The 26306-nt window shown below is 52.9% G+C and overlaps 8 protein-coding genes across 8 annotated transcripts; 5 read left to right on the top strand and 3 right to left on the bottom strand.

The window, feature by feature from the left end:
• Window positions 1-238: 238 nt before the first annotated feature.
• On the top strand, window positions 239-4235 carry BKA58DRAFT_348415 (uncharacterized protein). Its single transcript, XM_046168472.1, has 2 exons — window positions 239-780; window positions 835-4235. Exons 1-2 carry the CDS (start codon window positions 656-658, stop codon window positions 4181-4183), a joined length of 3474 nt encoding a protein of 1157 aa, XP_046020356.1. The 5' UTR covers window positions 239-655; the 3' UTR covers window positions 4184-4235.
• A 149-nt stretch (window positions 4236-4384) lies between these two features.
• BKA58DRAFT_67048 (transcription initiation factor IID, 31kD subunit-domain-containing protein) lies at window positions 4385-5458 on the top strand. The gene has a single exon (XM_046175699.1). It carries the CDS (start codon window positions 4441-4443, stop codon window positions 5281-5283), a length of 843 nt encoding a protein of 280 aa, XP_046020355.1. The 5' UTR covers window positions 4385-4440; the 3' UTR covers window positions 5284-5458.
• On the bottom strand, window positions 5425-6230 carry BKA58DRAFT_67045 (uncharacterized protein). Its single transcript, XM_046175698.1, has 2 exons — window positions 5988-6230; window positions 5425-5915 (listed from the first exon to the last, which is right to left on the bottom strand). Exons 1-2 carry the CDS (start codon window positions 6127-6129, stop codon window positions 5566-5568), a joined length of 492 nt encoding a protein of 163 aa, XP_046020354.1. The 5' UTR covers window positions 6130-6230; the 3' UTR covers window positions 5425-5565.
• A 230-nt stretch (window positions 6231-6460) lies between these two features.
• On the top strand, window positions 6461-7403 carry BKA58DRAFT_67032 (3-hydroxyacyl-CoA dehydrogenase type-2). The gene has a single exon (XM_046175697.1). It carries the CDS (start codon window positions 6599-6601, stop codon window positions 7385-7387), a length of 789 nt encoding a protein of 262 aa, XP_046020353.1. The 5' UTR covers window positions 6461-6598; the 3' UTR covers window positions 7388-7403.
• BKA58DRAFT_67031 (U3 snoRNP-associated protein Utp11) lies at window positions 7404-8290 on the bottom strand. The gene has a single exon (XM_046175696.1). The coding sequence runs from the start codon at window positions 8252-8254 to the stop codon at window positions 7421-7423; it is 834 nt and encodes a 277-aa protein (XP_046020352.1). The 5' UTR covers window positions 8255-8290; the 3' UTR covers window positions 7404-7420.
• Window positions 8291-9633: 1343 nt separating this feature from the next.
• BKA58DRAFT_67021 (pectate lyase-domain-containing protein) lies at window positions 9634-10893 on the top strand. The gene is made up of 3 exons (XM_046175695.1): window positions 9634-10170; window positions 10224-10353; window positions 10410-10893. Exons 1-3 carry the CDS (start codon window positions 9894-9896, stop codon window positions 10738-10740), a joined length of 738 nt encoding a protein of 245 aa, XP_046020351.1. The 5' UTR covers window positions 9634-9893; the 3' UTR covers window positions 10741-10893.
• Window positions 10894-12853: 1960 nt separating this feature from the next.
• Window positions 12854-22657, bottom strand: BKA58DRAFT_450381 (uncharacterized protein; the record flags this gene model as incomplete). Its single annotated transcript, XM_046174350.1, has 6 exons — window positions 22125-22657; window positions 21164-22072; window positions 18872-21113; window positions 14671-18814; window positions 14351-14643; window positions 12854-14298 (listed from the first exon to the last, which is right to left on the bottom strand). The coding sequence occupies exons 1-6, from the start codon at window positions 22284-22286 to the stop codon at window positions 12854-12856; spliced, it is 9195 nt and encodes a 3064-aa protein (XP_046020350.1). The 5' UTR covers window positions 22287-22657.
• Window positions 22570-26174, top strand: BKA58DRAFT_432763 (uncharacterized protein; the record flags this gene model as incomplete). Its single annotated transcript, XM_046173142.1, has 6 exons — window positions 22570-22594; window positions 23857-24325; window positions 24377-25051; window positions 25099-25554; window positions 25605-25730; window positions 25779-26174. 6 exons carry the CDS (start codon window positions 22570-22572, stop codon window positions 26089-26091), a joined length of 2064 nt encoding a protein of 687 aa, XP_046020349.1. The 3' UTR covers window positions 26092-26174.
• Window positions 26175-26306: the final 132 nt, after the last annotated feature.

The following is a 26306-nucleotide window of genomic DNA, read 5'->3' as shown; positions in this document are numbered from 1 at the left end:
CGACCGGCCGAGCGTTGAGCGTGAAAGAAGGGATGTGCAGGAGTGAAAGTACTTTTGCGCTGACGTGCCTAGGCAAGTGGTGAGCTATGCGGTCACCGAGCTCGCGGGCGCATCACGGGCCCGAGGACGTCAGGCCGAGATCAAGTGATGCGCTGAGCCGGAGTGCGCGGCAAGAATTTCCAGAATGGTACATGTTGCGAGGGATTTCGTGCATACGGCATGGGCTAAGGTGCAGAATCGAGATGCTATCTTCACATGCTGGAACGGAGCAAGCACATTGGAGAACCATTCGCGTGCTGCTTATATGTTGGGCCAGCCACTGGCTCAACCACACTGCCGCGTAGGTGGTAGAATGTGGGCTATCTCATCACTTTGCTATCGGATATTCAATACTCAATGGAAGGTATCGCGATGATAATTTCAACAACACGATGCCTAACTCGACTTTTCGACAGCCACCCTGCCCCGCTAGCTGCTACGAGCAAGATGAATGCGGAGGAGGTGCAGGTGTGGAGCAGCCAAGACGTCGAAATGCCCTGTAGCTTCGGCCATTTGCGGCGGTTGTGGCTGCACATGACGCCGCCAGGCACCGCGCAAACTTCACCCACCCATCGAGATACGACAAGCAAGTGGGAGACGCCTGACACCTGTCACCATGTTCTCCGAACCCGCTTCGTCGCTGTACTGGCCGCCCGATGTCGCCCGCTATGACATGGAGGCCCTCTTGTTCTCGTCGTCGGGCTGGCTGCGCACGGCGTGCATAGTCTCGGCGCTCTTCTGGTAGGAAATGTAGAAAAGCAGAAATACACGCGCACACACTGACGGCGCATGCAGGGTCGCCTTCCGCGCCTACCAGGTCCTCACGCAGCCCGTCGAGAAGCTGGTGCAAGTCCTCGGCCTCGAAGTCCCCGTCGCGCCCCTCGTCTCGCTCGCTGGCATCAAGGCCGATGGCGTGTTGCTGCACTGGAAGCCGCCAGACCAGCGCACCTCTGTCCTCAAATACGTAATCCGCATCAACGGCATAGACATTGGCGACATCTCCCCCCAGGAATCCTCCATCACCATCGAGAACCTGCAGCCCGACCGCCACTACACCATCCGCATCGTCACGCTCAACTCGTCCAGCTTCCAAGCCCCCAGCGTGCCCATCCGCCTGCGCACCCTCCCCGCCGACTCCGATGACTTCTACAGCCCCCACCCGCCCAAAGATGCGCCCCTCGCCAGCGACGACAATGACTACACCCCCACGCCCGTCATCCGCCCGAACAAGACCCTCGCCGATGTCGTCACGTCCGTCGCTGCCCCGCCCATGACCCGCGAACACAGCAACAGCACCTCCCGCATGCGACGCCCAGATATCGGAAGGAAGATCTCGCCAGCATCGCAGACGCAGGATCAAGGAAGGGCAGCGCAAGAGGCAGAAGGCCCAGACTCTATCCGGCAATTGACCGAGAAGTTGGATGGCCTCAGACGCGAGTTGGACGACATGGAGCGCCAGATCCAGGACGAGGACCAGGATTTTGTCACTCAGAAGGCCATCTTGGTGGACAAGCGCGACGAGAAGAAGGCGGCATTGAAAGAGAAGGAAGACGCCAGTCGCGACCTGCGGAAGGAGGTGGCTAGTCTTGAGCGTCAGAATGCCGCGGCCCAGACTAGGCGCGCTCAGCAGGAGAGGGTGCTACGTCAAAAAGAAGCCGAGCGCAAGAAGCTGAAGGATGATGTTGCCAAGTGGACCAGGGAGGCTGGCGAACTCCGCGACACGGCTGAGAAGATCAAGAAGGAGCAGACCGAGTACCAGGCAGCCTCCGAAAAGCGCGTCCAGGACCTCAAAGACAAGTACACCGACGAGACCCAGGCGAACAAGGTTCTGGAGGACGCCATCCGCGAGAAGGGTATCCACATCAAGGCTCTGGAAGAGGAGAGGCAGAAGCTGGAAGAAGGTCAAGAAGGCGCCGAAGCCACAGACGGTCCCGACAATGCGGAGAAGGAAGAGGACAACCGCTGGAAGATGACTCTGGGTCTTTTACAACAGCAATATGCTCAGGCTTGGGCACTATACGCCGAGGCGGAGAGAGCCCATCAAGATGCCACGGGCAGATTGACCTACATGCAACAGCGTCGCCTGAGCCAGCCACAACTCTTCTCGGGACCGCCAGTTCCAGAGATGGGGCCTGTCAGGAGGAACAGTCAGCGTGCGCGACCGCTAAGCATGCGCGAAGGACTTCTGGCTCAAGCTACTGGTGGCTTTGTGCATACTTCTTCAGCACCGTTCAATAGTATTCCAACGACTTCATCACCTTCATTCGCTACCGCCACGCCCTATTTCAACCCAGTCAACGGTATGGCATTGCCTCCCCCTCGGAATTACAGCACATCCTTCTCGCAGGCCGACTTCGAGAGTTTGACCGGTGGTGCGCCAATGAGTCCGACAGCCGGCGCATTGCTTCCAGCGGGACTATTTGGGGATGATTTAGGCTTGACGGAAGACGAGGACGACGACCCAGGTCCACCCCAAGCTCCTTCGTTGGATCCTTCACCTAATATGAGGAACGTTCTACCTGGTCTTGGGGCCCCTGGAACCATGAATTATACGCAAAACTCCAGCTCACCAGCTTCCCCACAGAGTGGCTCGCCCAGTGCTCTAGCAAGTCCTCGAGACAGTGCCGGCGAACTAAACTTTTATCCCAGTAACGACAATAACATGGACAACGACAGGCGCTCCATTCACTCTACATCCAGTTCCTTCCAGATCAATCCCCAAGCCAGTCGTTTCGGTGGACTCTTTGGACTGAACAGAGCACGCGGCAAGACGTTCTCCGATGAGGGTCCAGCGTTGGGCTCTCTGAAACCGTCACAAAGTCAGTCACTACCTCGCCAGGACCATGGCATTGACGGTCTGGGAAACACTCGCCGCCGCGGTAGCCATTCCGAAGGCGCATGGTACGACACGTTCATACGCACCAAAACCCAGCCTGTTGAGTCACTCAGCAGCCCGAAGCACGTGGCTACACGCAAACGACCGTTCAATATGTTCAGCAGCGCAAAGGGTGGTGAAGATCCCTGGCTACGAAATATACTAGGCATGCAAAGGCCGGAATCCCCGCGTCAGGGCTCTACAAACTCGGGAGAGGGCATGGCTTTGCCGCGTCCATCGACTGAGAGCCAGACACGATTCGGCTGGAATGTGGACGCCTTTGGTGCTCGGGCAAGCCCTCTGGGGGTGGACTGGAGTGTGAACAACACCAACACCACTTCATGGTCACGGCTGGGATCTCGTCGACCCTCGATGCAACACACGTCGAGTGCGAACCTGATCAACGACGACATCCACGATGATGTTCTGGACTTTCCTTCGAACACACGCTCACCTACTCAAGCGCCAATCGGTACTCGACCGCAGTCATCTGCTTCCCACATGCCAGCACAGCCGTCGACTTCATCACTCCCACCTATTCCACCAACACCACCAAAGCAACTAAACCCCGCAGCAGCAAGCTTCACTATGTTCCAACTCGGCAAGAAGAACGAGGAAGAAAAAGCCAAGCGCGCCGCCGAGAAAGAAGCTCGGCGAGCCGAAAAGGCAGAGAAGAAAGAGGAAAAGGAAAAGAAGGTCAAGGCCGACAAAGCGGAAAAGGCAGCACGCAAAGACAAGCACGCCACACCCTCTGAAGCCGGCGACGCCCGAGACACAACCTCTCCCCACGACTCCCGCATGTCACGCGACACTCCTTCTATTATTTCTACGGCCGACGCCTCAGAAGCCTCCCCCCGCGAGTCCCTCGAACGAAGCATATCCCACACGGCCTCCGACGCTGCGGGTTCCATCGGCAAAGAATCCTTCATGCAAAAGCTCACTCGCAAAGGCAGCACCAACCAATTCCTCACGTTCGGCAAGAAGAACGCGCTTTTCTCCAAGTCTAGCAAATCTGATGTTCCTAGCACGCCCGATGAGCACGACGAGGAGGGTTCCACAAGTGGGTTTTTCGGCCTGGGCAAGAGTACGGAGAGTGTGGGCAATAGTCCTCAAATCGGCACGCCGAAGAGTGGGACGGGGGTTTGGGGGAGTATTAAGAAGATTGGGAGGAAGGATAAGACGCCGAGTTTGCATGAGAGTATTGCTAGTGAGGCGACGGGGGATGAGGAAGATGCGGTTGGGCTTGGGGTTGGTGAGGGGAGGATGTAGCTTTGCATTCAGCGTACTGTAGTAGTTAGCAAAACATATTGTTTTCTCATCATTTTGGTCTAGCACTTGGCCCGCGTGCTATGTTCATCCTGTCTAATCCTTTTCCACTCGTAATTGACTAGTGTGACCCGTGACGTTTCCCCAGATTCTACTCGAGCCGCATGCAGGTGCCAAGCCTTCGCGTCGGTCGCAACTTCAACGCGCGACCTTCACTCACTCACCTCCACGCAACTCTTTCCCCACACCAACAATACGTTATGGCGTCACCCGCCGCAGAGACCATGCAAAATGGCATCTCAACGCCCCCCGCGACCGCAAATGCGCCCACACTCAGTCCACCTACACAACAACCCTCACAGCCAACCGCGCAACCATCGCAACAATCCAACGGCGTATCCACAGCCGCACCCATGAACCCCGCCTTCCCACCAAATTCCCTCTCCGACCCAGGCACCTCGAAACGACCCCGCGACGCGCGCCTCATCCACCTCATCCTCGCCAACATGGGCGTGCACGCCTACACCGAGCGCGTCCCCCTCCAACTCCTCGACTTTGCTTACCGCTACACCTCGTCCATCCTATCCGATGCAATCAGTTACGAACCGCCTCTACCCACCACCTCCGGTAGCAAGAAACGCGGCGCGAACGCTGATGGAAGCGGTGAAGATGGTGTTTCGCTTAATGCGCTACGTACAGCTGTGGGAGCGCGCGCGGCTAGTGCGTTTAATACGTCTTTGGGCAAGGATTTCATGTCCGAAGTCGCACAGGAGCGGAATCGCATTGCGTTGCCGCGTGTAGAGCGGGAGTTTGGCATCAGATTACCGCCTGAGAGGTATTGTTTCACGGGCGTGGGATGGGGGGTTAAGGGTGCGTGGGAGGAGGAGATTGAAGATGCGGGTGAGGATGAGGATATGGAGGTTGATGGTGATGGATTTGGTGGGGGGCCTGTGGGCACGGTGAATGGTACGACCGCACCGAATGCTGCAGCTGAGACTGAAGCCAAGGATACGGATATGGGGGGTATGGATGAGGAGGATGAGGAGGTCGATGACGATGAGTTTGAGGAGGCTATGGGGATTAACCGGGAGAATAATGGTTGAGACAGACATGCTTCTGAGAGATGGACATGGAGATGGACAAGGCGTTTGGGGGGACTTGAGCATTTGTAACGGCGTCATGGACTGGGAGGTATACCAGAGCTGGAAAAAGCTTGAGCTTTACTTTGCGCAAAAGGCCGCGCTTCGTTGAAATGCGGGCGAGTATTTACACGTTATCATACAATATACATCCGCTCCATTCCCCATCCACGCAACAGGCCGACGAGCGCCGCCATACCAGTGGGCGTGTTCCGCTGGTGTCCCTCACCATGCCCCATGCACTCCTCATCTTGACCCATAAACCCCACCCCTAGTAACCCCCCTATCATCCACCCTATTCTCTTCCTTCCTTCTCAGCCCCGCCTCAGTGACCGTTTCCGCCTTCTTCCCCAGGGTCCGCCCACTCTCATCCAAATTCCACCATTCCTTATGTTTCTCCCTCGCATCCTCCAGTCTCCTCTGATGTTCTATCCTTGCTTGCCTCCTCTCTTCCGCCAGAGCAAACCATTCTAACCGCGCTTTGTCGAGCTCGTCTTGGTTCTGGTATTGTAGCATGCAGGAGTTCATGGCAAGGCGGGAGGGCCGGCACGCGTAAATCATGGTGAAGGTACGGCCGAGGGCGCATTGGGCGAATGCTAAGGTGGAGCGTTAGTCTGGGAGGCATTGGAGGGATGAGGGGAAGAAGGTAGATCAGTGGGTAGACGTACTTTCAATCTCCTTTGCGCATTTCGCGCGGACGTTCTTGTAGTATAGATCCTTGACTTGTTGTTCTTGGGGCGCGGATAACGGTGTCGGATTTGTGGGTGTGCGGTTTGTGCCGATTATCATGCGGTCTTCTTTGTCTGCCATCGTGGGCTATTTGGGACTGTCCTGCCCAATGGCCTGGGAAGTATGTGCTGGAGTGAGGTGGTGCCGATGCGATTGTGTGCGTGTACAGTAGCTTCGAATGAGGTGGTAGCGAGTGACGATGTAGGAAGCGTGTGGTTGGTGGGTGTTGCCGTAAATGGGTTGCGGACTCCCGGCGGTGATGTGGTTCGAGATTGGCAAGATTGATGTTATTCGGAGTGGGGCATGGTCTGGTGGTAGGGATATGGAGCGGGCATGTCGGAGGTTCTGGGCATGGTTTGCCGATCTGGGTGAGCCGAGGCATGAGTTTGGGGAATAGCTTTATTGGTTTGGACTTCACATGCGCTTTCAGTTGCGCTTCTACTTTACATCACATACGCATAAGCACAGCTAGAGACTTGACAGCCGCAACATTATATTCGTCTAGCTACCAAACCATCTGAACCCTCACCCTCCCATAAACAACCAAACAATGAAGGTCGCAGACCGCACCTTCCTCATAAGCGGCGGCGTCTCAGGCCTCGGTCTCGCAACCGCACGCGCGCTGCACTCCGCAGGCGCATACGTCTCACTGCTCGACCTCAACGCCTCCAACGGCAGCAAAATCGTGTCCGAGCTTGGCTCACGCGCGAAGTTCTTCGAGACCGACGTCACAGACACAGACGCCATCGCAGCAGCAGTCCAAGGCACAGTAGCCTGGGTTAGAGAAACAGGAAAGGACATTGGAGGCGTGGTAGCAGGAGCAGGAGTGGGAATGCCAGGCTTGATTATCGACAAGAAGAATGAGCCGCTTAGTATTGAGAGTATTGACTTTGTGCTCAATATTAATTTGAGGGGGACGTTGGATTTGATTAGGCAGGTGGTGCCGCATATGACGACGAACACGCCTTCAAGTCCCGATGGATCTCGCGGCGTTATCATCATGATTGCGTCTTCGGCTGCATTTGATGGACAGATGGGTCAGGTAGCGTATGCGGCGTCGAAAGGTGCTGTTGCGTCGCTTACCCTGCCACTGGCGCGCGACCTGTCAAAGTATGGTATTCGCGCTGTGACGATTGCGCCGAGTATGTTCGATAGCGCGATGACGCGCATGATGAGCGACAAGGTGAAGAAGAGTCTGGAGAACAGTATGGAGTTCCCCAAGCGGGCGGGGCTGCCGGAAGAGTTTGCGAGGTTGGTGGTGGAATGTGTGGGGAATGAGATGTTGAATGGGACGGTTTTGCGGTTGGATGGCGCGATGAGGATGCCGGCGAGGCTGTAGTGTATTTATTTGGGTATATGAATGAATGAGGTATCAGCGCTTGCGCTCTCTGACCTTGAACTTGACACCGTTCTTATTGACTCCACCGACGGTGTTGTTCATCTTTGCGCGCTGGAGTTCGAGCTCTTCTTCAGCAGCCACGAGTTCGCTCTCCCGCTTCTTGAGTGCGCGTAATCTTGTTATGTGGCGCTCTTGTGCTCGCTCTCTGTCCTTGCGGAACTTCCTCGCTTCTCGCCGTGCTTGTTCTTGTGCCTCTATCTGCTTCTTCGATAATGTGTTTGGCCGTTGGATGGGTGCTTCGTCATCGTCTTCCGATAGCTCGTCTTGTAGGTCTCCAAATGTAGGCGAGTCTTTGCGCGCAGGAATTTCCTCGCCGCGCCCGAACCAAGTGTCGGGTTCAAACTCCTCTTGTTCCTCCTCGTTGTCCACAAAGACTCTGTGCTTGCCCTGCTTCGTCCTCGCTGCATCCCTTACAGCACGCACTTCGCCCTGCTCCTCCATAATGAGCCTCTGCTCTACCTCCTCCCTCTCTTTGCGCGTCTGTTGCAGCATAGTGCGAATATATCCCGCATCCTGTGTCTTCAACAGCTTGACCACCTCCATGCTGAGCGCCTTGTTGCCCCGGTCCGCTACCCTCTTCCCCGACTTGTCCACCTTGGACGACATCATTTTGAAGGAGAATTCATCGGGGTTGCGGTCCTGGGCCTTTTGCTTCAGGATCTTGAGCTTCGCCTGCTTCTGCTTGTGGTCAGCTGCGCGCAACTTGTAGTCCTTGCGCTTCTCGAGGAGACCCCATTTTGCGCGCTCTTCGGGTTGCGCGCGCTCCTTGTGGTTGCGCCGCTGGACGGCATTTCGCATGGACGACATTTTGGGCGGTGGGCAGTGTAGCGCGTTGATTGTGTAGAGGTGTTGAATTGCTCGAGACTTTTCGGTGGGCCTCCGCTGCCAAGACTTCGGCCCACTTTACTCATCTGCTAGTCCCGATGGACATCCGTCTAGGTAATGCGTTCGCTTTCTGAATCTGGTCAACCGTTGGTGGTTTTTGATCACATTCACTCCATGGCATATCACCAATCTGTCTAGGATGACGAAGACACTCATTGCATGTCGTTCATCAGCATGGCAAGTCGCGCCGCCAAAGTTGACCTAGCGCCGCGATCTCCACGTGTTTACCGCATTCGATTCTGAAACACATCACAGGAACTATTCCGCACTTGCATTGCCTATTCAGGCTTATGCAATATGGATCTGTCCTTCGAATGGCGCCGGTTGGTGGAAGTACGGGACGGAGCCGTTACGGTGTGGTTAGTTTCCGTAGAACAGCACACCTGGGCATGGTCGGCGACAATGTCCGTCCTCAAAAGCCGTCGGATCGGGTACTTACTGCCAGCCGCCCCATCTAAGACGTTCTAGTGTTCTTGGATGGGTGCTTCCGCTGATAGGAGCCGTTCACTGATGAACAACTGCCAATCATCGGTGGGCAATTCCATCGTGGTTCTTCGCGGGAGTCGCGGGAACGGACCATGGAGATATGCAAGACCGGAAGTGTGGATTCGGAGGTATCCTGATATAAGCCTCGACCTTGTGCCTTTCGACAAAACCCTGAGTCCAGCGAAGGAAGATACGTGAGCGGTGAGAGATTGTGTTAACTCCTTCTTTTCGGCACGAAGGCATGACCAGGTCAACAGTACATCTTCGCCAAGGTGATCTGTTCTCAGAATGGAACGGAACATCTCGTGAGAGATTCGATCGTATCCAATACATACCAAGATCGACTCCAGAGCCTGAGTTGGTATTCCGCAAGATCCCTAGCCTATCTTCCTCTCGAAACGCCAAGTCATTGTCAACGCGACGCCCAGGAATCCTTCCAAACACCGCGGAAAATTCTCTACCGACATATGGCGCTGCACTAATGTACCCCAGGTCTTCCCCAATATACAGTAACGCCAAAACACCGTCACCTGTGTCATAGATACTGTTCGACATCACACAACTGTACTTTCTCGACTCATGGCGTACGGAAAAACGATTGAAAAAGAATTCCGCGAATCAAAAACGCTCCAGGGCGTATTTTGTTATGCAGTGTAGATCAAAATAGTGAGGTTGTGATGGTGGGCATGACCATTCTAGCCACCGGTAAGGGTACAACAACCTCAGCCCCTAGCCAAGCACAACTTTTCACGGCGGAAGACAATTCTCCACCATTCTCCACAAATACTACAGCGTCTTGGCTCTTCGGACTGGATCCACAGTCGAGGGTCTCATCCACCCCATAGCAATTTCACGACGTCCGTAGAGGGCTACATCGGTATCTAGATCTGGTAGGCGATGCAGCTATCGTGGAGAGGTGGGTATCGAACATGTGTATAAAGGCAGTGAGTATTCCGAGGGGTATGCCAGCAGCTCACTCATCTCTTCCCTGACTATTCAGCCCATCTGCGAAGTTCCACAAGACCTAGCAGCTCTTTCAGTTCAAGTTCAACTTACGCACGAACTTCTTGCCATCATGTTGTCACAAGTCGCACTTCTTTCCCTCGTCGCCAGCATGGCAGCTGCGCAGACCCTCAACATCCCAACTCGCTCGGGGAGCATCGTGTCGCTCCCTCAGCCCAGCACCATCACTGGCAGCGTCAACTTTGGCAACAAGGAGTTCGACCGCGGTCGGCCCTGCAACTCAGACGAGGACACTGGCAGCAGCAATGCCGTCTTCATCCTCCAAAACGGCGCGTCCATCTCCAACGTCATCATCGGTGCCAATGCGCTCGAGGGTGTCCACTGCCTGGGTATGTTCTACGTTCATATTGTAAACCTACGAAACTAAATCCAATAAACACAGGTTCCTGCACCCTAACCAACGTCTGGTTCCGCGACGTCTGCGAAGATGCTATCTCTATCCTCGGCACCGGCAACGCCCTCATCCAAGGCGGAGGCGCCGCCCAAGCCAGCGACAAAGTCATCCAACACAAGTACGTTTCCCCTCCCCCTTCCACCCACACACAACCCAGACTAACACCCCTCTCAGCGGCGCGGGCACAGTAACCATCAAAAACTACACCATTGTCAACGCAGGCAAACTCTACCGCTCCTGCGGCGACTGCACCGACAACAGCAAGAAGTCGCCACGCAAGGTCATCGTCGAGAACGTTCGCGCCTTTGGCCTTACCTCTGATTTGATCGGTATCAACTCCAACTTCGGTGATACAGCCTCCATCAGTGGGTCTTGCGGATCGACAAAGAAGGTCTGCCAGGAGTACAAGGGTGTTAACAAGGGCAGTGGAAGCAGCAGCAAGGTCGACACTAACTCTGCTTGCACTGGTGCTCAGGGCAAGCTGTCGGCGCTGCCGAGCTGTTAGGTGGTCGTCGTGGTGTAGGCTGGTGGAGCTTCGGGTGATGGGACATGTGGATCGAGGCTCTTGTATATATTGACATTGAGATTGTAAATAGCTTTCTATGCAGGGACGAGGACATGATGAATGCGATTGGATATTGTATGCGATTTGGTCTTCTTGAGGCGATTCTTGGTGTTGGTGGTGTTGCAAGTACACGTAGAAGAGGATATGCTTGAAGCATTCACGAGACACCGCAGCATGAGGACAAGCTCATCTTTCCTTGGTAGTACCCATCATAATCTCACCTACAGGCGCATACATGCATGCTGCTCATGCTCCTTTGTCCGCTTCGAGATACTTGTCCAAAGCTATCTCCACCCGTGAATGAGAATCGGATGTACACGCGTTGTGGTCAGGTAGAAGGAAAGTACGGGCCTCGTGCTGAACTAGGAGTTCACAGCCATCGGCCCCATAACCGTCGCCCACCTCGCTCTTGTCAGTGGTAAAGTATCTTAAGAACACGTCGAGCCAATGTGCGACATCCTTCTTATTACGCAGTATGATATCAATGTCTGCAGTATTGTTTCGCACCTTAGTTGAGCTTTCAAGGCTAGAGATATTGTATACCCTTGGCAGGCTGACTGCTAGAGGTGGTGCAGCGTGTTTCTGGCGAGAAGAGCCTATGTAGCGCTCCACGGTAGTATCCGGGCCCAGATTCAGATAGTCGAGGTTCGAACATTTCTGTTGGCCTTGCGCGATTGAGTGGCATGTACCGTCGGTCAGGAATACGAAGTCAAACTTGACATGTTGTAGCGTGCCAGCATGTTGCTTGATGAAGCCTCGAAGGCGGCTTCCGCTCACGTGGCCGTCGATCAACTCTAAGTGCGTGGGATGCGCATACGTGTTCCTCGCAAAGAGCCTGGCCCACATATCCTCGCATCCGTGACATAGTCGATGTCGCGGTAGAGTATTGCATCCGCGGAATGTGATCTTCTCCAAGCTCGAGAGCTTAGCGTCTAGGTTCGATAGTGAAGGAGTGACGGACTTGTAGCCGGAGTAGTGACGACCATTCTCATTGTGCACCACGTCCCATATTCTCAGTTCTGGCCCCCTGTCCCCGCGATATGCATGTGGAGTAGCTTCGTACTCGATGTACGAGACGAGATGCGGCGACTCAGCTATTGGGACTAGTGAACGATCGTCGCGGCGGCTGTCGTAAGTTGTCTAGCTCAGATACGATGTGTAGGATCTGGCGGGGGAACGACGCAAGTTTGAGTGCGGTAAGGATGGTGGTGTATGTTGTCTTTTCGTAGAGATGGACTACTAGCAATGAAGTTGAATTTGCTAAGTTTTTGAAGCTTTCTGTTAGGATGTTGATAGCTTCGGAAGAGTCCGCGAAGGCATCCAGATCCTCGACATGCAAGCTGTACGCATATTCTGCTTGAAGTGCTTTGCAACTCCCCCGCTATAGTCCATCGCGTATGGCCCATCGAATGTGATTTCGTGGAGTCGGTCTCGGAAATAAGGCGTGCTGCTGATCGGAAACAGGACGCTGAGGGATTTGTAGGTAAGATCCACCTCGAGGTGGTCTAGCATTCTTCCGTAGACAACCCCAGTGTTGAATAGCTTTTTCTGGTAGACAGACTTGCAAGAAAGTCGGAGCGACTTGAGATCTTGAGGAAGCGACCATTTAGATGGGTCATCTTCCGCGACGATGAAGCAACACATTCGCTGAGGATCTCCGGCGGTAGCGCAGATAGGATCATGCCTGCGGGTCTCCGGCAGCTTGGGTAGGGTTTGCGAAGGGATCACGAGATTGACTTGGCTGTAGACGATGTACATCCAAGAGCCACTGTCGAACAAACTGTGTTGTTATGTTGTGGGTGCGGCCAGGCGGTCAAGTATCGACCCGAGTATACAACACTTGCCCGATGCTTTACTACGAACGTCACCGCTAGCACGGACCCAGTTTCTAGCCGAAAGATATCGCTGCTTCAAGTAAACCAATTCTATGCTCTCGAACTTTAATGAACCGTCGCAAATTCCTCGACACCAGTCACTATACTTATTTGGGTATACCGTCAACGAGCGTGAATGCAAATGCAGATGCAGAAAGAAAGATTCATCTCCACCATCATCATAGCCGACTATCAACATTCCCATATTCAGCAAGCTCCACTTCATTCAAATGACTCTTCGCTCTCATACTGCTCCGCGCACTCTCCGTCTGAGCCAGACTTTGACGCATGAGCACCGCTCTCTTCGGATCCATTTTCGCGTTCGGCGATGCAGGTTTGAAGACTCGATTGCTTTCATGCCCGTAATACGAGTATCGAGCAGGACGCTTTCCTTTAGCAGCAGGTGATACTCCGTTCGCGTTAACACCCGAGTATGATCTCGTAGGACGCGTTAGGGCCGATATCGGCCAGTCGTCGGTGTCGGAGTTCTCGTACTTGACCGATGATTCGGGCGATTCATGGTGTAAGTCCCACTCTTCGTGCTCCCAGATGGGGTCGGAGTATGTTGACGAGGAACCCGATGGTTCATCGATGTATACCGACGAGAATGATGTTGTTGCTGATGTTCGTCTCGGCGCGTACGGGCGCGGATGCATCATCTTTTCCATCTGCGCATCGAACATGTGGCTTGACGCAGTATCACGTTGATGCAGTCGGGGCAAGCTACGACGAAGCGACAGCATGCGCGCTGGGTTTCTTGGAGGTGGTGTTCGCTTCTCCAGATCCAGCATCTCGTAGCAGGCTTTACCAATCCAGAGCATCTGCTCATGCTCGCGAAGGTAGCGCTCACCACCGAAAGACTTCTGGACAATGTTGCGAGCCATCATCCCCAGCTTTCGTCGATGTTCAGACTTCTCGTACATTCGGCGCGTGATGATCTCCACGTCTTTTGGTGTGGGTTTGTGAGGCAAGATTGGCGCCGCTACCCCAGGGCCATCATCGGCATATTGTGCCCACTCATCCAGCATAGCCAGCAGGTTGATCTGCGCACGTGCAAGACCATATGCATCGTTGGGTGCCACGACCTCGCTATAGCGTTTACCGTCGTCAGGATCGGTAAGCACGCGCAGCGACGCGCCAACGTCAGTACAGACGACTGGTGCTCCAGTAAGCGCCGCTTCTCCGAGCGCAAGCGGTAGTCCTTCCGAAACGGAGGAGTTGAGGAACAACCAAGTGTTGGCGAGGACCATCGCTGGATCTGCAGTGCCGCGCATCGCTACATTTTGTCCAAGGCCTTTGCAAGCTAAGATTTCTTGACATTCGGAAGAGTAGACGGGCGATTTATTGAGAGCTCCATAGATGTCGAGCTTGTAGTCCTTGAAGCCCCATTCGTTCGTGATGATGTCCGCGGCAAGTAAGGCCGTCTTGATGTCTTTCGCAAACCAAACATGGGACAGCATAGTCACTGTCGGCGTCTTTGTCTTAATCTCGGTCACTGGAGAGAACTTTGTCATATCGGTGATACCGTTGACAATGGGATCGACCTTCCGACGAAACACGTTGCGGTGGGTGAGCTGACCCTTTGCGCTACCGATCTCCACCTCCCAGCCGGGATTGAAGAAGTCTAGCATATCAAGTCAGTCACTTCGTTCGGATAGAAGACGCAATGTACCTACCTGCGCAGGGAAGAATTTGATCGGCGTGGTGCAAGATGAGACAAGATGTCAACTTCATCAGACCCAGTAGCGAGTTTCGGATAAAGGGTGGTAAAGTGCACATGGCGGATGAGAGGTAAAGATTCGTCTCACGCCAGGAGATTGCATGATCCCAAATTTGAAGTGTACAGTTGCGCTTCAGCTTGCAAACGATCCCGTATGACGCTGAGACGCTGTGGTGCGAGGCTTGAAAGACGTGGGGTATTTTCTCAGGGATGGGGATCGAGAAAATGAACAGATCTACTAAAGTCAGCCTAGTTGCGATCTACAAAAGGGTTTACTTGCATCGAAACCACAGCTCCAGTGCTGTATCGAAGTGATTAAGCGTTGGAAGCTCAGTACGGAACCATTCTGAAGGCGCTTGTGCATTTGGCATGTCATCGGCCAGCCACAGTCTCCTCCATGTATCTTTGACCACATCGCTTGTCCAGACTTCTTTCCAGTGACGTGAATCCTGGAAGTATGTGTTCAGATTGACCAAAGCACGCGTTGCTTGCTTGACGTCTGCTGATGTCATCGTAGTAGCTCGTGCGCCGCGAACGAGAGCAGTCAAAGTAGGAACGAAGTTCGTCTCGATATCGCTTATGGTGGCTGCTTTGACCAGATGGTCTACTTCGCTATCCAGCTTGTTGGTGAACATCCCATGGTTTGGATGCATGAAGTCCAGCCCCCACAACGGTATCACCTTGAGTGACTCAACATTCTCTTCGGTCTGGTGCTTTGGCAAGCCAAAGTCATTGGCTGATTCGACGACCATGTGCCATTTGATGGTGCGCAAGTTGTTGATGAGATCCCGACGACATGCCGAAACCCCACCGCCTTCGTTTGGCCAAGTACCAGTATCGACAGCGATGACATGTAGGTTGCGGTCAGTGTCGCGTTGTAATGCTTTGGTTCTTGTGAAGATAACGGCATCCCCACCTTGACCGAAGCTGAACAAATCACTCATTCGAATCGCAAGTGGCGTCCATGCGCTGATGTCGCTTGTGAGATCTGAGCTGGCCATGATAGCGTCGGCATGCAGCGCCAGATAGTCTTCGGCCTTCACGAGACTGCCGCGATCTCTCCGTCTCCAATATGGTCGGAGGAGAGCCTCTCTGCGGATCAACTCTTCATCTACCCATCGGATGACAACACCATCTAGATCGTTCCGCTTCTTCCAAGCTTTCCAGAGTTGAGACCGAGCTCTGGACGTGGAAATCTCTTGCTGTTTGATGTTTGTTCGCAGTATCCGACTGAAAAAGCTGGAAGACGGAGACTTGAAGGCCAGCAAGGGATTCTCATCGGCGAAGGTACATCGGGTGGGCTTCTTAAGTACGCCAAGCCAGTCGTGGCGAATCATATCTGGGGTGTCGACTGGCGCGCCGTTAAGCTTCGTGGTGATGGTTGGATGAAATTTGTGGTCATACAGCCAGGAGCATTCGTATACGTCGGCTCCTTGGACAAATGTCGCTTCATGAACGCGAGGAGTAGGTATCCAGCGCTCCATCTTCTCGGCATGGCGAACAGGAGGTGCACACCAGCTGACGTTGGCTGACATGTGCGGCAGCACAAATTCGGCGCGAAGAAGTTCATCGTCATACTTGGCGTTCTTGCGATAATGGTACTTGAAGCGGACCAGGTTGTCATGGCTGATATAGCTTCCCGACTCAATGTGACCCTTCCGGTTGTATACAACCTTGGCACCCTCATCCTGGCCACTGCGACAGGTCCTGCTTAGAGGGACCCTACTCTTCTTGACCTTTGAAATCTTCGTCTTGCGCTGAAGTTGCTTCAATGCATACTCGTAAACAAACTCATTGGTAACCGCGCCATTCTTGTACTCTTCACGCAACGTGATGCGCATCTCTTCGTCATAGTATGTAACCCGGAGATGACCCCAAGTAGGCTCTGTTTCCAGATCACCTTGATAGAACATCAGTTTGACCCCACCAACTTTGACAGGATGAATGAACGCTGTCTCCGTGTCTCCATAGCTTCGAATGATCAGGCGGTTCTTTTTCTGGACGATCAAACTACCCTTCACTGTTCCGGCAAGACCTGCGATGTCTTTGCGGCGATGGTACAAGAAGAACGGTAAAGCAACAGACATTGCAACCCGACTGTAAATCCATAAGCCCGTCAGAACAAAGGTGGCAGACGTGGCTATTGGACGCGGTGTGTGTATCAAGGCTCCGTTCAGCTCGCGCTGGTATTCGGGGTCGGCCATACATGCGAGGAAGAAGAACTTGACCCATGTTCCAGCAGAGTGGTAGACATAGGCAATCGGCAGACGGACGTATTCGGTAAAGATGCTGATAACCGAAACAGCCGAGTGATTTAAGACAGGATGATACGCCTCCTGAATGTCCGCGGTCATTTGACGATACTCTTTCTCTGTGAGAGCCTGATCGCCTCTGTTCTTGAAGAAGCTGTACTTGACAACCGCTAAATACGCGCCAAGGTCATATCGCGCAATGCACGACAGAATCGTACATGAACTTTCCGCTGGGACGTTCGCGTTGATCCATGCCATTTCTGTGTTTGTATAGGGTGCGCGGACGCCAACACATCGTCGGAGGAAAAGACGACGAATCTCGAGAGGAAGATCATCCCATTGGCTTTCGCAGTCGAAGCCAAGGCACAAGTTTCGTAAGAGTTCTTTGCGAAGCGCAGTTTCAAAGCTTAGGGCTTTCGGTCCCACGATCAGCTCCGGCATGGACCGCTTGCTGCATTCTGATATGGCGTAGAAACCACATTCGCTTTCCCGGCAGGCAAGTATAGATTCTGTAATCTCCGCCTGGTAGTGCGGCATGCCAAACATGGTCTCTGAACAAGCGTGTACCAAAGTCTCGGCGATGATCGCACTATTGCTGCTTACATTCATCTGCTTTGAGCCAGATCCCTTCGCATCCGAAGCGACGTAAAGTGTGAGACATCCGCCTGTATAATGCGAGATTGCCCGTAGGTCGCAATCAACCCCAGCCACAGCCTGCATAGGAACGATGAAGACTTTGATGGATTCCTTCTTCCACGCTAGAACAATCCGCTGGATTAAAAAGGGCATAGTCGGGAATGCTTGCATGGCAAGCCTAGAGAGGTTTTCGTGGGTGCATGACAGTAGAATAGCGCAGATTTGATCACCGGGCTGACCATTAGGATGCACACGAAACCTATCCTCTTTGGGTGCAGCCCGCAGCTTACTGCAGTACGCGTGAAGCTCACTTTGACTGAACTCCGCATCACCACCAGTGCCGTTGTAGGCGCGATATTTTTCGACGATCGTTGAGCGATCTTCATTTCGAGATGCGACGCAGCTCAAGCTAGACATCTCGGTCGAATCACTGAGCTCCTTGTTCTGCTCGGGTTTTGGCAATAGATTCGACATCCAGGTGCGCGCGTGGAGCAAATCAGGCATGCCTAGCTTTGCAGTCCGAAACGAGAGAAGAGCTGCCGTCCAGGTTGAAACGGCAAGTGCAATGATCTTGTTGTACATGAAATCTGGTAATACCGTGATGAGTATGTTGCCAGTCACGAAGCCGAGAATGACTGCTGCCAGGAGTGGCATTAGTGCATGTGGCCCGGAGAAAATCTTGTTGTACTGGTAGAGGAGTAGACCGGTGTAGGCGCCAACATAAGCAATAAATATGCTAAGACCAACGGAGGAGCCATTGAAGATCCAGATTAGCGCTGCACATATCGCCAGGGCCCACACATGGACACCAATGAATCGGCATAGAGTGTTGAGGTATAGGTGTCGCCTGAATTTTAGGTCGTTATATTTGGCCCTGTTGATCTCGTGTGCGTCCTGGATCGAGACTGGGGACATTTGCTCAGACATGGTGTGTAGGTGCTGAGCTTTGTAGTCAAGGAGCACAGCTCCAATTAGGTAGTAAGCAAGGCCAAAGCCGACGGAAAGGCGAAGTGTATCGTTATCCATGGAGGGTAGCAATCCGACTAGTTGGCCGCCAGGTTGGTCGCCGCCGCGTACAAGATCGAGCCATCGATCCATGAGTGCGACAAGGAAGTAAAGTATACCACAGTAAATCTCGTCACCAGCAGTCCTCCAATGGATGAAGGAGTTGTGAAGCCGAATGCCTTTTTGCGACTGCTGCATGCTTTCAAGCGCCACCTGGGTTTCGAGATTCCAGGTTGAACTGTACGGAATTGGTCGTTTGGTGTCGGTGATGCGTGCATACCAGTCCAGTAAGAACAGTGTCGAGTCCCAGCAACCTGCGAGCTGTCTAACAAAGGGATCATGCGTAGGCTTCCGCCAGAACCGGCGTCCATTTTCCTTTAACACGGCAATGTGGAGCGAGGTGCGGCAAAGAGCCAAGATTGCTGGCTCGCTCATGCCGTGAAACAAGTCCTGGGCGTCAATAGATCTTTCTGAAGAAGGAGCGTCAGAATCACGAACTCTTGATGTGGTATGACGCCCTTTGCTTGCTTGATCTGTTGATATTCGATTAGCACGTACAGCCGAAGCATCGTTGATGAACGTACCCTTTGAATGCATAGCGCTCTCGACATGCTGCTCTTTGGCTGACCGTTGCACATACCAGTCCTTGATGTCGGCATCGTTAAGCGTCTTGATGTTGTGATACCAAGTCACCCATTGTGTCGCGACGTGCCGAGTACCGAGGATCAGCAAGGTGATGAATATGTATAGAACTCCTGGATAGATGTATATGTCGTAGTCTGGAATGAAGATAGTTAACAGAGGGGATACCGTTAATGTTGGCACCACCATGATGATGACTTTGCGACCATTGAGGAAACTGGATCCTGGAACCTGATATGTGGAGAGGACGGCAAGGACAGTCAGGTACGTTGTGAGACCGAAAAGGTAGAAGACAAACACCGCTCCAAGCCCTGGTCCCACGACCGATGAGATGATGACGAATCCAAGAAGACAGCCAGCAAGAGTAAATGCTAGGCCACCGACCAGACGCGTGAGTACGAACATATTGGCGGCTGAAAACGCCATCGAGATAAGATAGTAGGTGCCTCCGATAGAGATCCAGGTTCCAATCGCGCCAGAGAGGAGCAATGAGCACATCAGTGCCAGTGTAGCATAATATCGTTGCTCCTCTTCCATACGCATACTCAGATACAGACCATGGCCAGTCGTAGATAGTAGAATGATGTCAACTAGTGCTGGAATCGCAAAGACACTGAGGAACGTAAAGCGGCGATATGCAGGCATAACGGATGGCTTTTGCTCTGGGTCAATGTCGGTCTGAGCTGCAGCGTAAGCAGAAGCAAACGATGGCGCATTAAAGATCCACATCGGAGGCTGATGTTCATCCTGGTTGTAGTAGTTCCTATGCTTCTCCGATAGTAGTATACCGATGTCGCTGGGCTTGATGTCAAAGTACGCCTCGCATCTTGATCCGAGCGCGAACAGCTCTGCGAAAGCTGCGCTTTGATCTGAGTATTGGTTGAAGAGGGGATTCCGATCCGACACCTCGATGTATACTTCCTCAAACCCTGCTTTCCTTGCCGCACAGAAGATGCAGAAAAGCACAAAGTCAGCCGCGGAATCTAGGGACCCCCTGCTGGTAATGTTGTTGACAGCGGAAGTGATTGTGTCTAGCCTCTCATGATCTCGTGACCATAATATCTCATCGAGCACCCTCACGACTTCCCTGAACAGTTCTAGGGCATCACGTCCGTCAAGCGTAGGTAGATGAGAGAGCCGGTACCATTTGAGCTTCGCGTTGACCAGCTGCTCATCGGTGATTGTACCACTGATGTAATCCACGTTGCTGAGCTTCTTGAACTGATGGTACGTGGGCACATCAATCAGTAACTCTTCGCAACGTTTCCGAATGGATGAGAGCAGTGAGCAGTCCTCATCCCACTCCGAATATTGCATGTGTTGCAGATATAGGAGTAAATCAGTCGACGAGAGAAGTTCTAGGTCTTGCTGTAGCCTCTCGGGTAGTCGTTCAGGCGAAAAGGACCCAGCCATGAACTCCGTCAAGCCATATTCTGCTAAGAAGCACTGGTATCTAGAAAAGCCTAGCCTGCTCAAGTGCGTATGAAGCAGAACAGCGTTGAGATCCTGAACCGACTTGGAGATGTACATGATGACGGATTGGGTCCTCTGCTCTACTTCCCAGACAGCCCAAAACTGAGCACCGCCCGGCGTGTGGAATCCAGAGTCGAGCGCAGAGTATACTTGTAGTTGATAGTTGTCCTCTGCGTCGTCATTTGTACGGGCTAGTGCGTCTACAAGCTTTGAGATGGCATCTCTTGACGTTGGAAGCAAGTCTAGGAAGTGGCTGCTGCTGTGGCAATAGCCACGAAGAACCTTGGCGACAGAATGTAGCTGTGCGGTTGAGAGTCGGCTGAGCAGCTTCAGATCCCGTAGACGTCGTTGTGAATCAATGACACGCGAAAAGTCTGTCATTGACGCGTCCAATCCAATCGGAAAGCATCCTAAAGAGCCATATGGCGACCCATTGGGTGAGCAAGACAGTGGGTCGCTGTTGTGCTTCTCCCTTGACAGTGTCCATTCCAGGCCAGAAGATACTGGTGATGTTGGTGTTCGTGCAAGCATCACTCCGTTCTCATCGATCTCGGGGTAGTGCACAGTATCGGTACATGTGCTCGACGCATCGTCGTCGCTGTCGTTGGCAGAGTCGGTTGCGTCGAGGCCGGCGAGCGTATCGGCAAGGTGAGGAAAGATGTGTTGTAAAGGGAGGTAATCGTCGATGATGCTTGAGAAACCGGGAGCGAGCTAACGAGACTTAGCAAAAAACTATGGATGGCCAGGACAGGAAGACTTACTGTTCGCGCCATGCGATATCGCTCGTGGACTTCCATGACTCTTCGTTGCTTGAGCCACTGGAAAGCAGCCAAGGGCTCTTGACAAGGAACTATCTCGTCGATGTTCGATAGAGCCCGTCGACGTGGAAAATATGGGATGGCGCCGTGGTAGTTACACCACATATGTGCTCTTCTGACCACAGCGTGCGAGAGTTCGACATCGTCTTCGATTGTATCCCACATCATCGTTACGAACGGTCTTTGACAGGCTTGGGAAACAAAAGACTTGGTTGTGGTCTTCATTTTGTCCATTTCGAAGAAGTCTCGGCGCTCTCCATTCAACTTGATTGTCCCATTGCGAACGACGAAGCCAGCGAACAATACGACATCGAGCTTCCTGACACCGTCAAGGAAATCTGGAGCCTCTACTTCCAAGTAGACATCCAGACCGTAGGCAACGAGGAGTTTCGTCAAGCCATTGAGTAGAGGCACTGATATACGCTCTCGCCAGCCAGAGACAAGGACACCTGTGAAATATCTTCTCTGGTCCGGCTGTCGCAAAGTACGTTGAATAGTCCACGCCAGAACATATACCGCTCGCGACATGTCCAGTTCACTGTCCGTTGTCGTGAAAGTGATTATCTGGGCTAGATCAAGTCGTGCGATGATGTGAGGCCCCATTGGAACACTATCGTCGCCAACAGCTTCCAAGACTCCAGGCTCGCAATAGTCCAACACCAAGATATCCCATTGCGAGAGTATCTGCGCTTCCTCTTGTGTTATTGGGTTATTGAGGAGGCCTAGGTAAACGCCAAACGTGGAGGGCTTTGTGGGGAGGGTATGGGTTTTGCGGACGACGCTCGAACTGTTGGACAGGAGGTGGATTCGTTCTTGTACCGATCGTGGTAGGCTCTGATCGTTGTCGTCACCCTATGGAGTTCATAAGCCCTGAGGAGCAAATATGGTACGTATCCTTACGTACCTTCAATAATGTCCGTAGGGAACGGTATGAATACCAAAGGAAAGAAATGACTCCTACAAGCCCACTGGCACTGATGATAGCAACAAGTGTCCATTCCCACCACTCCTGTAGTAATGGTCCAGTCTCGAAGGCTTGAACGCCTAGAATATCCGGCGAAGGCATCGTTCCTGCCTTAATTCTTTTGGTGTAGCTCAAATGCCTAGGTATCTTCAAGTGGTGCTCCAACCCCCAAGAGTACAGGTATTACCATACGCCGATATAGGCCAGTTAGCGGGCAATACACACAGAACTGGTAGCAAGATCCATAGCAGAGACCGTAGTAGTAAGATGGATAGGATACCCTACTGGAACAGCCAGTATGAATAGGGTGGAACAATGCTCACTTGCTCACGGGCAAGCTAATCGGCTACCGACAGCCAGTTTGACAGATACTAAGATTTTCACCATGGCCTATGTTTGTGCAGTCATGTGTTAGCTGTTGATCTGCGGATCGCGTTAGCAGACACGGTGGGTGGTTAGCCGGTGTGAGAAATCCACCGCCGCAGGGCCAGCGGCAGTGACGGAGCACATCCATCCTTCGAGAATCCTGCAATACGACTCTTGGCCGCTGCGAATGGCATTGGAGCGGCAATCATCAGTGAGCGACTTGCAGCGCGAAGCCTTCTGACCGGGCATAGGCGAGAGCGATGCCAGGGAACGCTGGCGATATCTGGGGACTAGTGCCATCTACCCCGAACAGCGGACTGTTACTGTATTGAGACTAGAACAAACATGATTTAGGTCTTAACGACGAGGCGATGTCAGCGTGGGAGGGTGTCGTGATGACGCGACAAGAGTGGTGGACGAGGGAAGACGTGACGAGGCTGAAAGCTGGGGGTTCGGTAGTAAACGTCCGTGCACGCGCATCCTCGCTCTTTCAATCACGTTCATCCGGCACCGCTTTTAGCCTAACATCCTCCACACGAGGATTTAATATCAAGCCTCATCTATCACGGCACCTTTGTCGGTCTTGTCTCCGAGGCGAATGCAATGCAATGCACCTACCGCGGATGAAGTCTGGAGCGGTAATTGCTCGCGCAATATGGGCAGGCTGCGGGCATACGCGTGCTTTCGTGGAGCCAGGCTAGACGACACCCGGCGCTTCGTTCACAATATCCTTACACACAATCGTGTTCTTGCAACCCCATGGCAATCCTGCACCGTGGATGGTGCCTCCGCGCTCTTTCAGTATGTAGCGACTGTGCTCCTTGGGTCTGCTCTAGAAACATCCAGTGGCTCGGTAGGCCAGAGTCACGAGTTGAGCCATGCCCTGAGATCTTCGCAATACATTGGGCTGCCGTGGCAAAAGTCATAACGCGGTGGCTTCACAAGTACACTCATTTGCCAAGACCCTGGTAGACCATATGGCTTTAACGGCATCTTACGTATGCAAGGCCTTGTAGAGGTACGGCACTGAGTATTTGAAGCATCTGATCGAGTTGTTCGCCGCGTCACGTTCTGCATCCAGTCGAGAGCCAGGTAGAAAGCCGACTGCTGAGGCTAGGAAGGGAGAAAATCGATAGTCCATTGATGGTTTACTGCATCTGGACCACTGTCCTCCCCGTGGCCTATGAGATGATATCTGCCGAGACTTCTTTATTAACTCGTCCAGGTTCCTCAAAAAAAAGTCTCGTTAGCAGGTTGTTCACTTCGCGTTTGACGATGGCGTCTTCTATTCTATCATTACTGCGAGCATGCGCACTCACCTGCTTCTGTCTCTTTCTACCACATGTCTCCGCGTATGTGGGAAGCGCCACAGTATCAAGTACGATATTGGTCATCGCACGCGACTCGACTTCGGCCATTAACAGCGCTACACTTGGCCTTCAAGGTTATGGCATACCCTACGAGATCGTCACCGTTCCTCAGGATGGAATCACAAACCTCCCTTTACTCAACTCCTCGGCAACGCATGGCAACTACGGTGGCATCGTCACCGTGAGCGAAGTGGGATACAACTATGGAGACCAGTACTACAGCGCACTCACCAGGCGGCAATGGAATGATCTATATGCTTACCAGACTAACTTTGGTGTACGCATGGTTCGTCTCGATGTTTTCCCAACCGCCGACTTCGGGGTTTCCAGCAACGGCGGTAACTTGGACGATGAGCCTGTATCATTCACGAATGTCACCGGATTCTCTGCGGCTAATCTGAAAACGTGAGTCTCAACACTCTTTGCGACTTGATAGAGAACTGACTATTCCAATAGCAACGTAGACGTGAGTATTGCGAACATATACCACTCTCCTGCAACGATTGTGAACGCGTCAATGGCATGGGAGGTCGCCAAGTTCTCAACAAGCGGAACCGCCGCGGTCATCAACCAGATAGGCACTCGCCAACAAATGGTATGGTTTTTGCCATTCGCCCTAGACTGGGCGCCTTCAAGCAACATCCTCCAACACGCTTGGATCACATGGGTGACAAGAGGCCTTTTCGTCGGCTTCAGAAGGATCTATTTCAGCACACAGGTGGATGATATGTTTTTGGAGACGCCCATGTACCGACCGGCGGGCGTGAACTATCGCGCCAAGCCCGATGACCTCTCGTTGCATGTCACATGGCAAGCCAACCTGAACGCCAATATGCCTGCAGGATCCGAGTTCTTCATAGAAATCGGTCACAACGGTAACGGCGATATAGAAGCGTCCACGGACACGAGTCAAGGCGAGAGAGTCTGTAGCCCAACAAACGCAATCGAATACGCCGATCAGAAGGATGGCAACCCGGAATTCCAAAAGCCTCCCGGCACTGGTACCAACATCTGGCCTGCGACGCCTTCTCAGTATACCTGGAGCCTTGAATGTGCCGAAATCGACGAACTACAAAATTGGTTCGCTGATGAAGAACAACGCGATGCCTTTGCGCACATCTCGCATACTTTGTACGTCTCCCATGTCTCCATGCTTTGCACTACTGACTCAGAACCAGTTCACACGCCGATCTAACCAACGCGACGTACTCAGATGCCTCCAAAGAAATCTCGTTCAACCAAGCTTGGCTCAAGCAGGTCGGACTTGATGCTGCTAAACGCTGGAGCGGGAAGGGCATCATTCCGCCTGCAATTACTGGTCTACACAACGCAGATGCGATCAAAGGCTGGATGGATAACGGCATCGTCAATGTCGTAGGAGATAACACGCGCCCGCCTCTTCGCAATCAGCAGAACAGTTTCTGGCCACTGACCACCAATGTTCAGAACAACGGTTATGCAGGACTCAACGTCATGCCGCGTTGGGCAACGCTTATCTACTACAATTGCGATCTTCCCGCCTGTACACTGCAAGAGTGGATCGATACTTCTGCAGGCAAAGGGACATTTGAAGATCTCATGATCAACTCTCGAGATACTGCAATGCGCAATCTCTTCGGCCTACATTGGGACCCGTAAGTGCAGCTCCATCCTTCTCATTGATCCTTACTAATATGGAGTATAGATACATGTTCCACCAGGCTAACATGCGCGTCAACGACGTGCCAGCCACCACCGTGAACGGCAAGAGTGGCCAGTACTCGCTACTCATGACATGGATTGAGGTTATCTCAGCTGAAATGATGCGCCTGTATGTACCCTTGCTTCGCCAGAGGAGCATCCTACTAACGTACTGCAGCACCACCTGGCCTTTCAAGACCCTCAAGCACGATGATCTCGCACAGCAATTCATTAACCGCCAAACTCGCGACCTATGCCGACCCAGCTTGACCTGGACTACATCCGCCAATGGCGCCAACATCGAGTCTGTCAACGTGTACACGGCAGGCGGAAACAAATGTGGCACGACTATACCCATCACTGTCCCAGGCGCCGTGGCAAGCACGACCGGTGCGACGAAAGAGCAGTTGGGAAGTGATCCGCTTACGCTTTGGGTGTCTATGAGCGGCGCCAGCAGGCAATACAAGTTCTCAAAGGCTATCCCACTGTAGACATAAGCATTCTCTAGGAAAACACGGCATCGGTCACTATCGCAACCGCCATCTTCAATGTATATCTTTTAGCTGAAGCTCAGTCAAAATTGTCTTTGTGGTTTTTACCCTGCATCCAACATGACCAGTGAATGGCTGCGGAGTTTAGGCGGTCATCTCTGACCCCTGAGCTAACCCCACAATCGCACAGCCACAACTCCAATATGGGTGAATAC

Source organism: Alternaria rosae (genome assembly GCF_020736505.1).
Source record: "Alternaria rosae strain MPI-PUGE-AT-0040 chromosome Unknown BKA58scaffold_13, whole genome shotgun sequence".
NCBI classification, from domain to species: domain Eukaryota; kingdom Fungi; phylum Ascomycota; class Dothideomycetes; order Pleosporales; family Pleosporaceae; genus Alternaria; species Alternaria rosae.
Note: the sequence above shows the minus strand (reverse complement) of the source record. Positions and strands in the feature narration are given on the sequence as shown.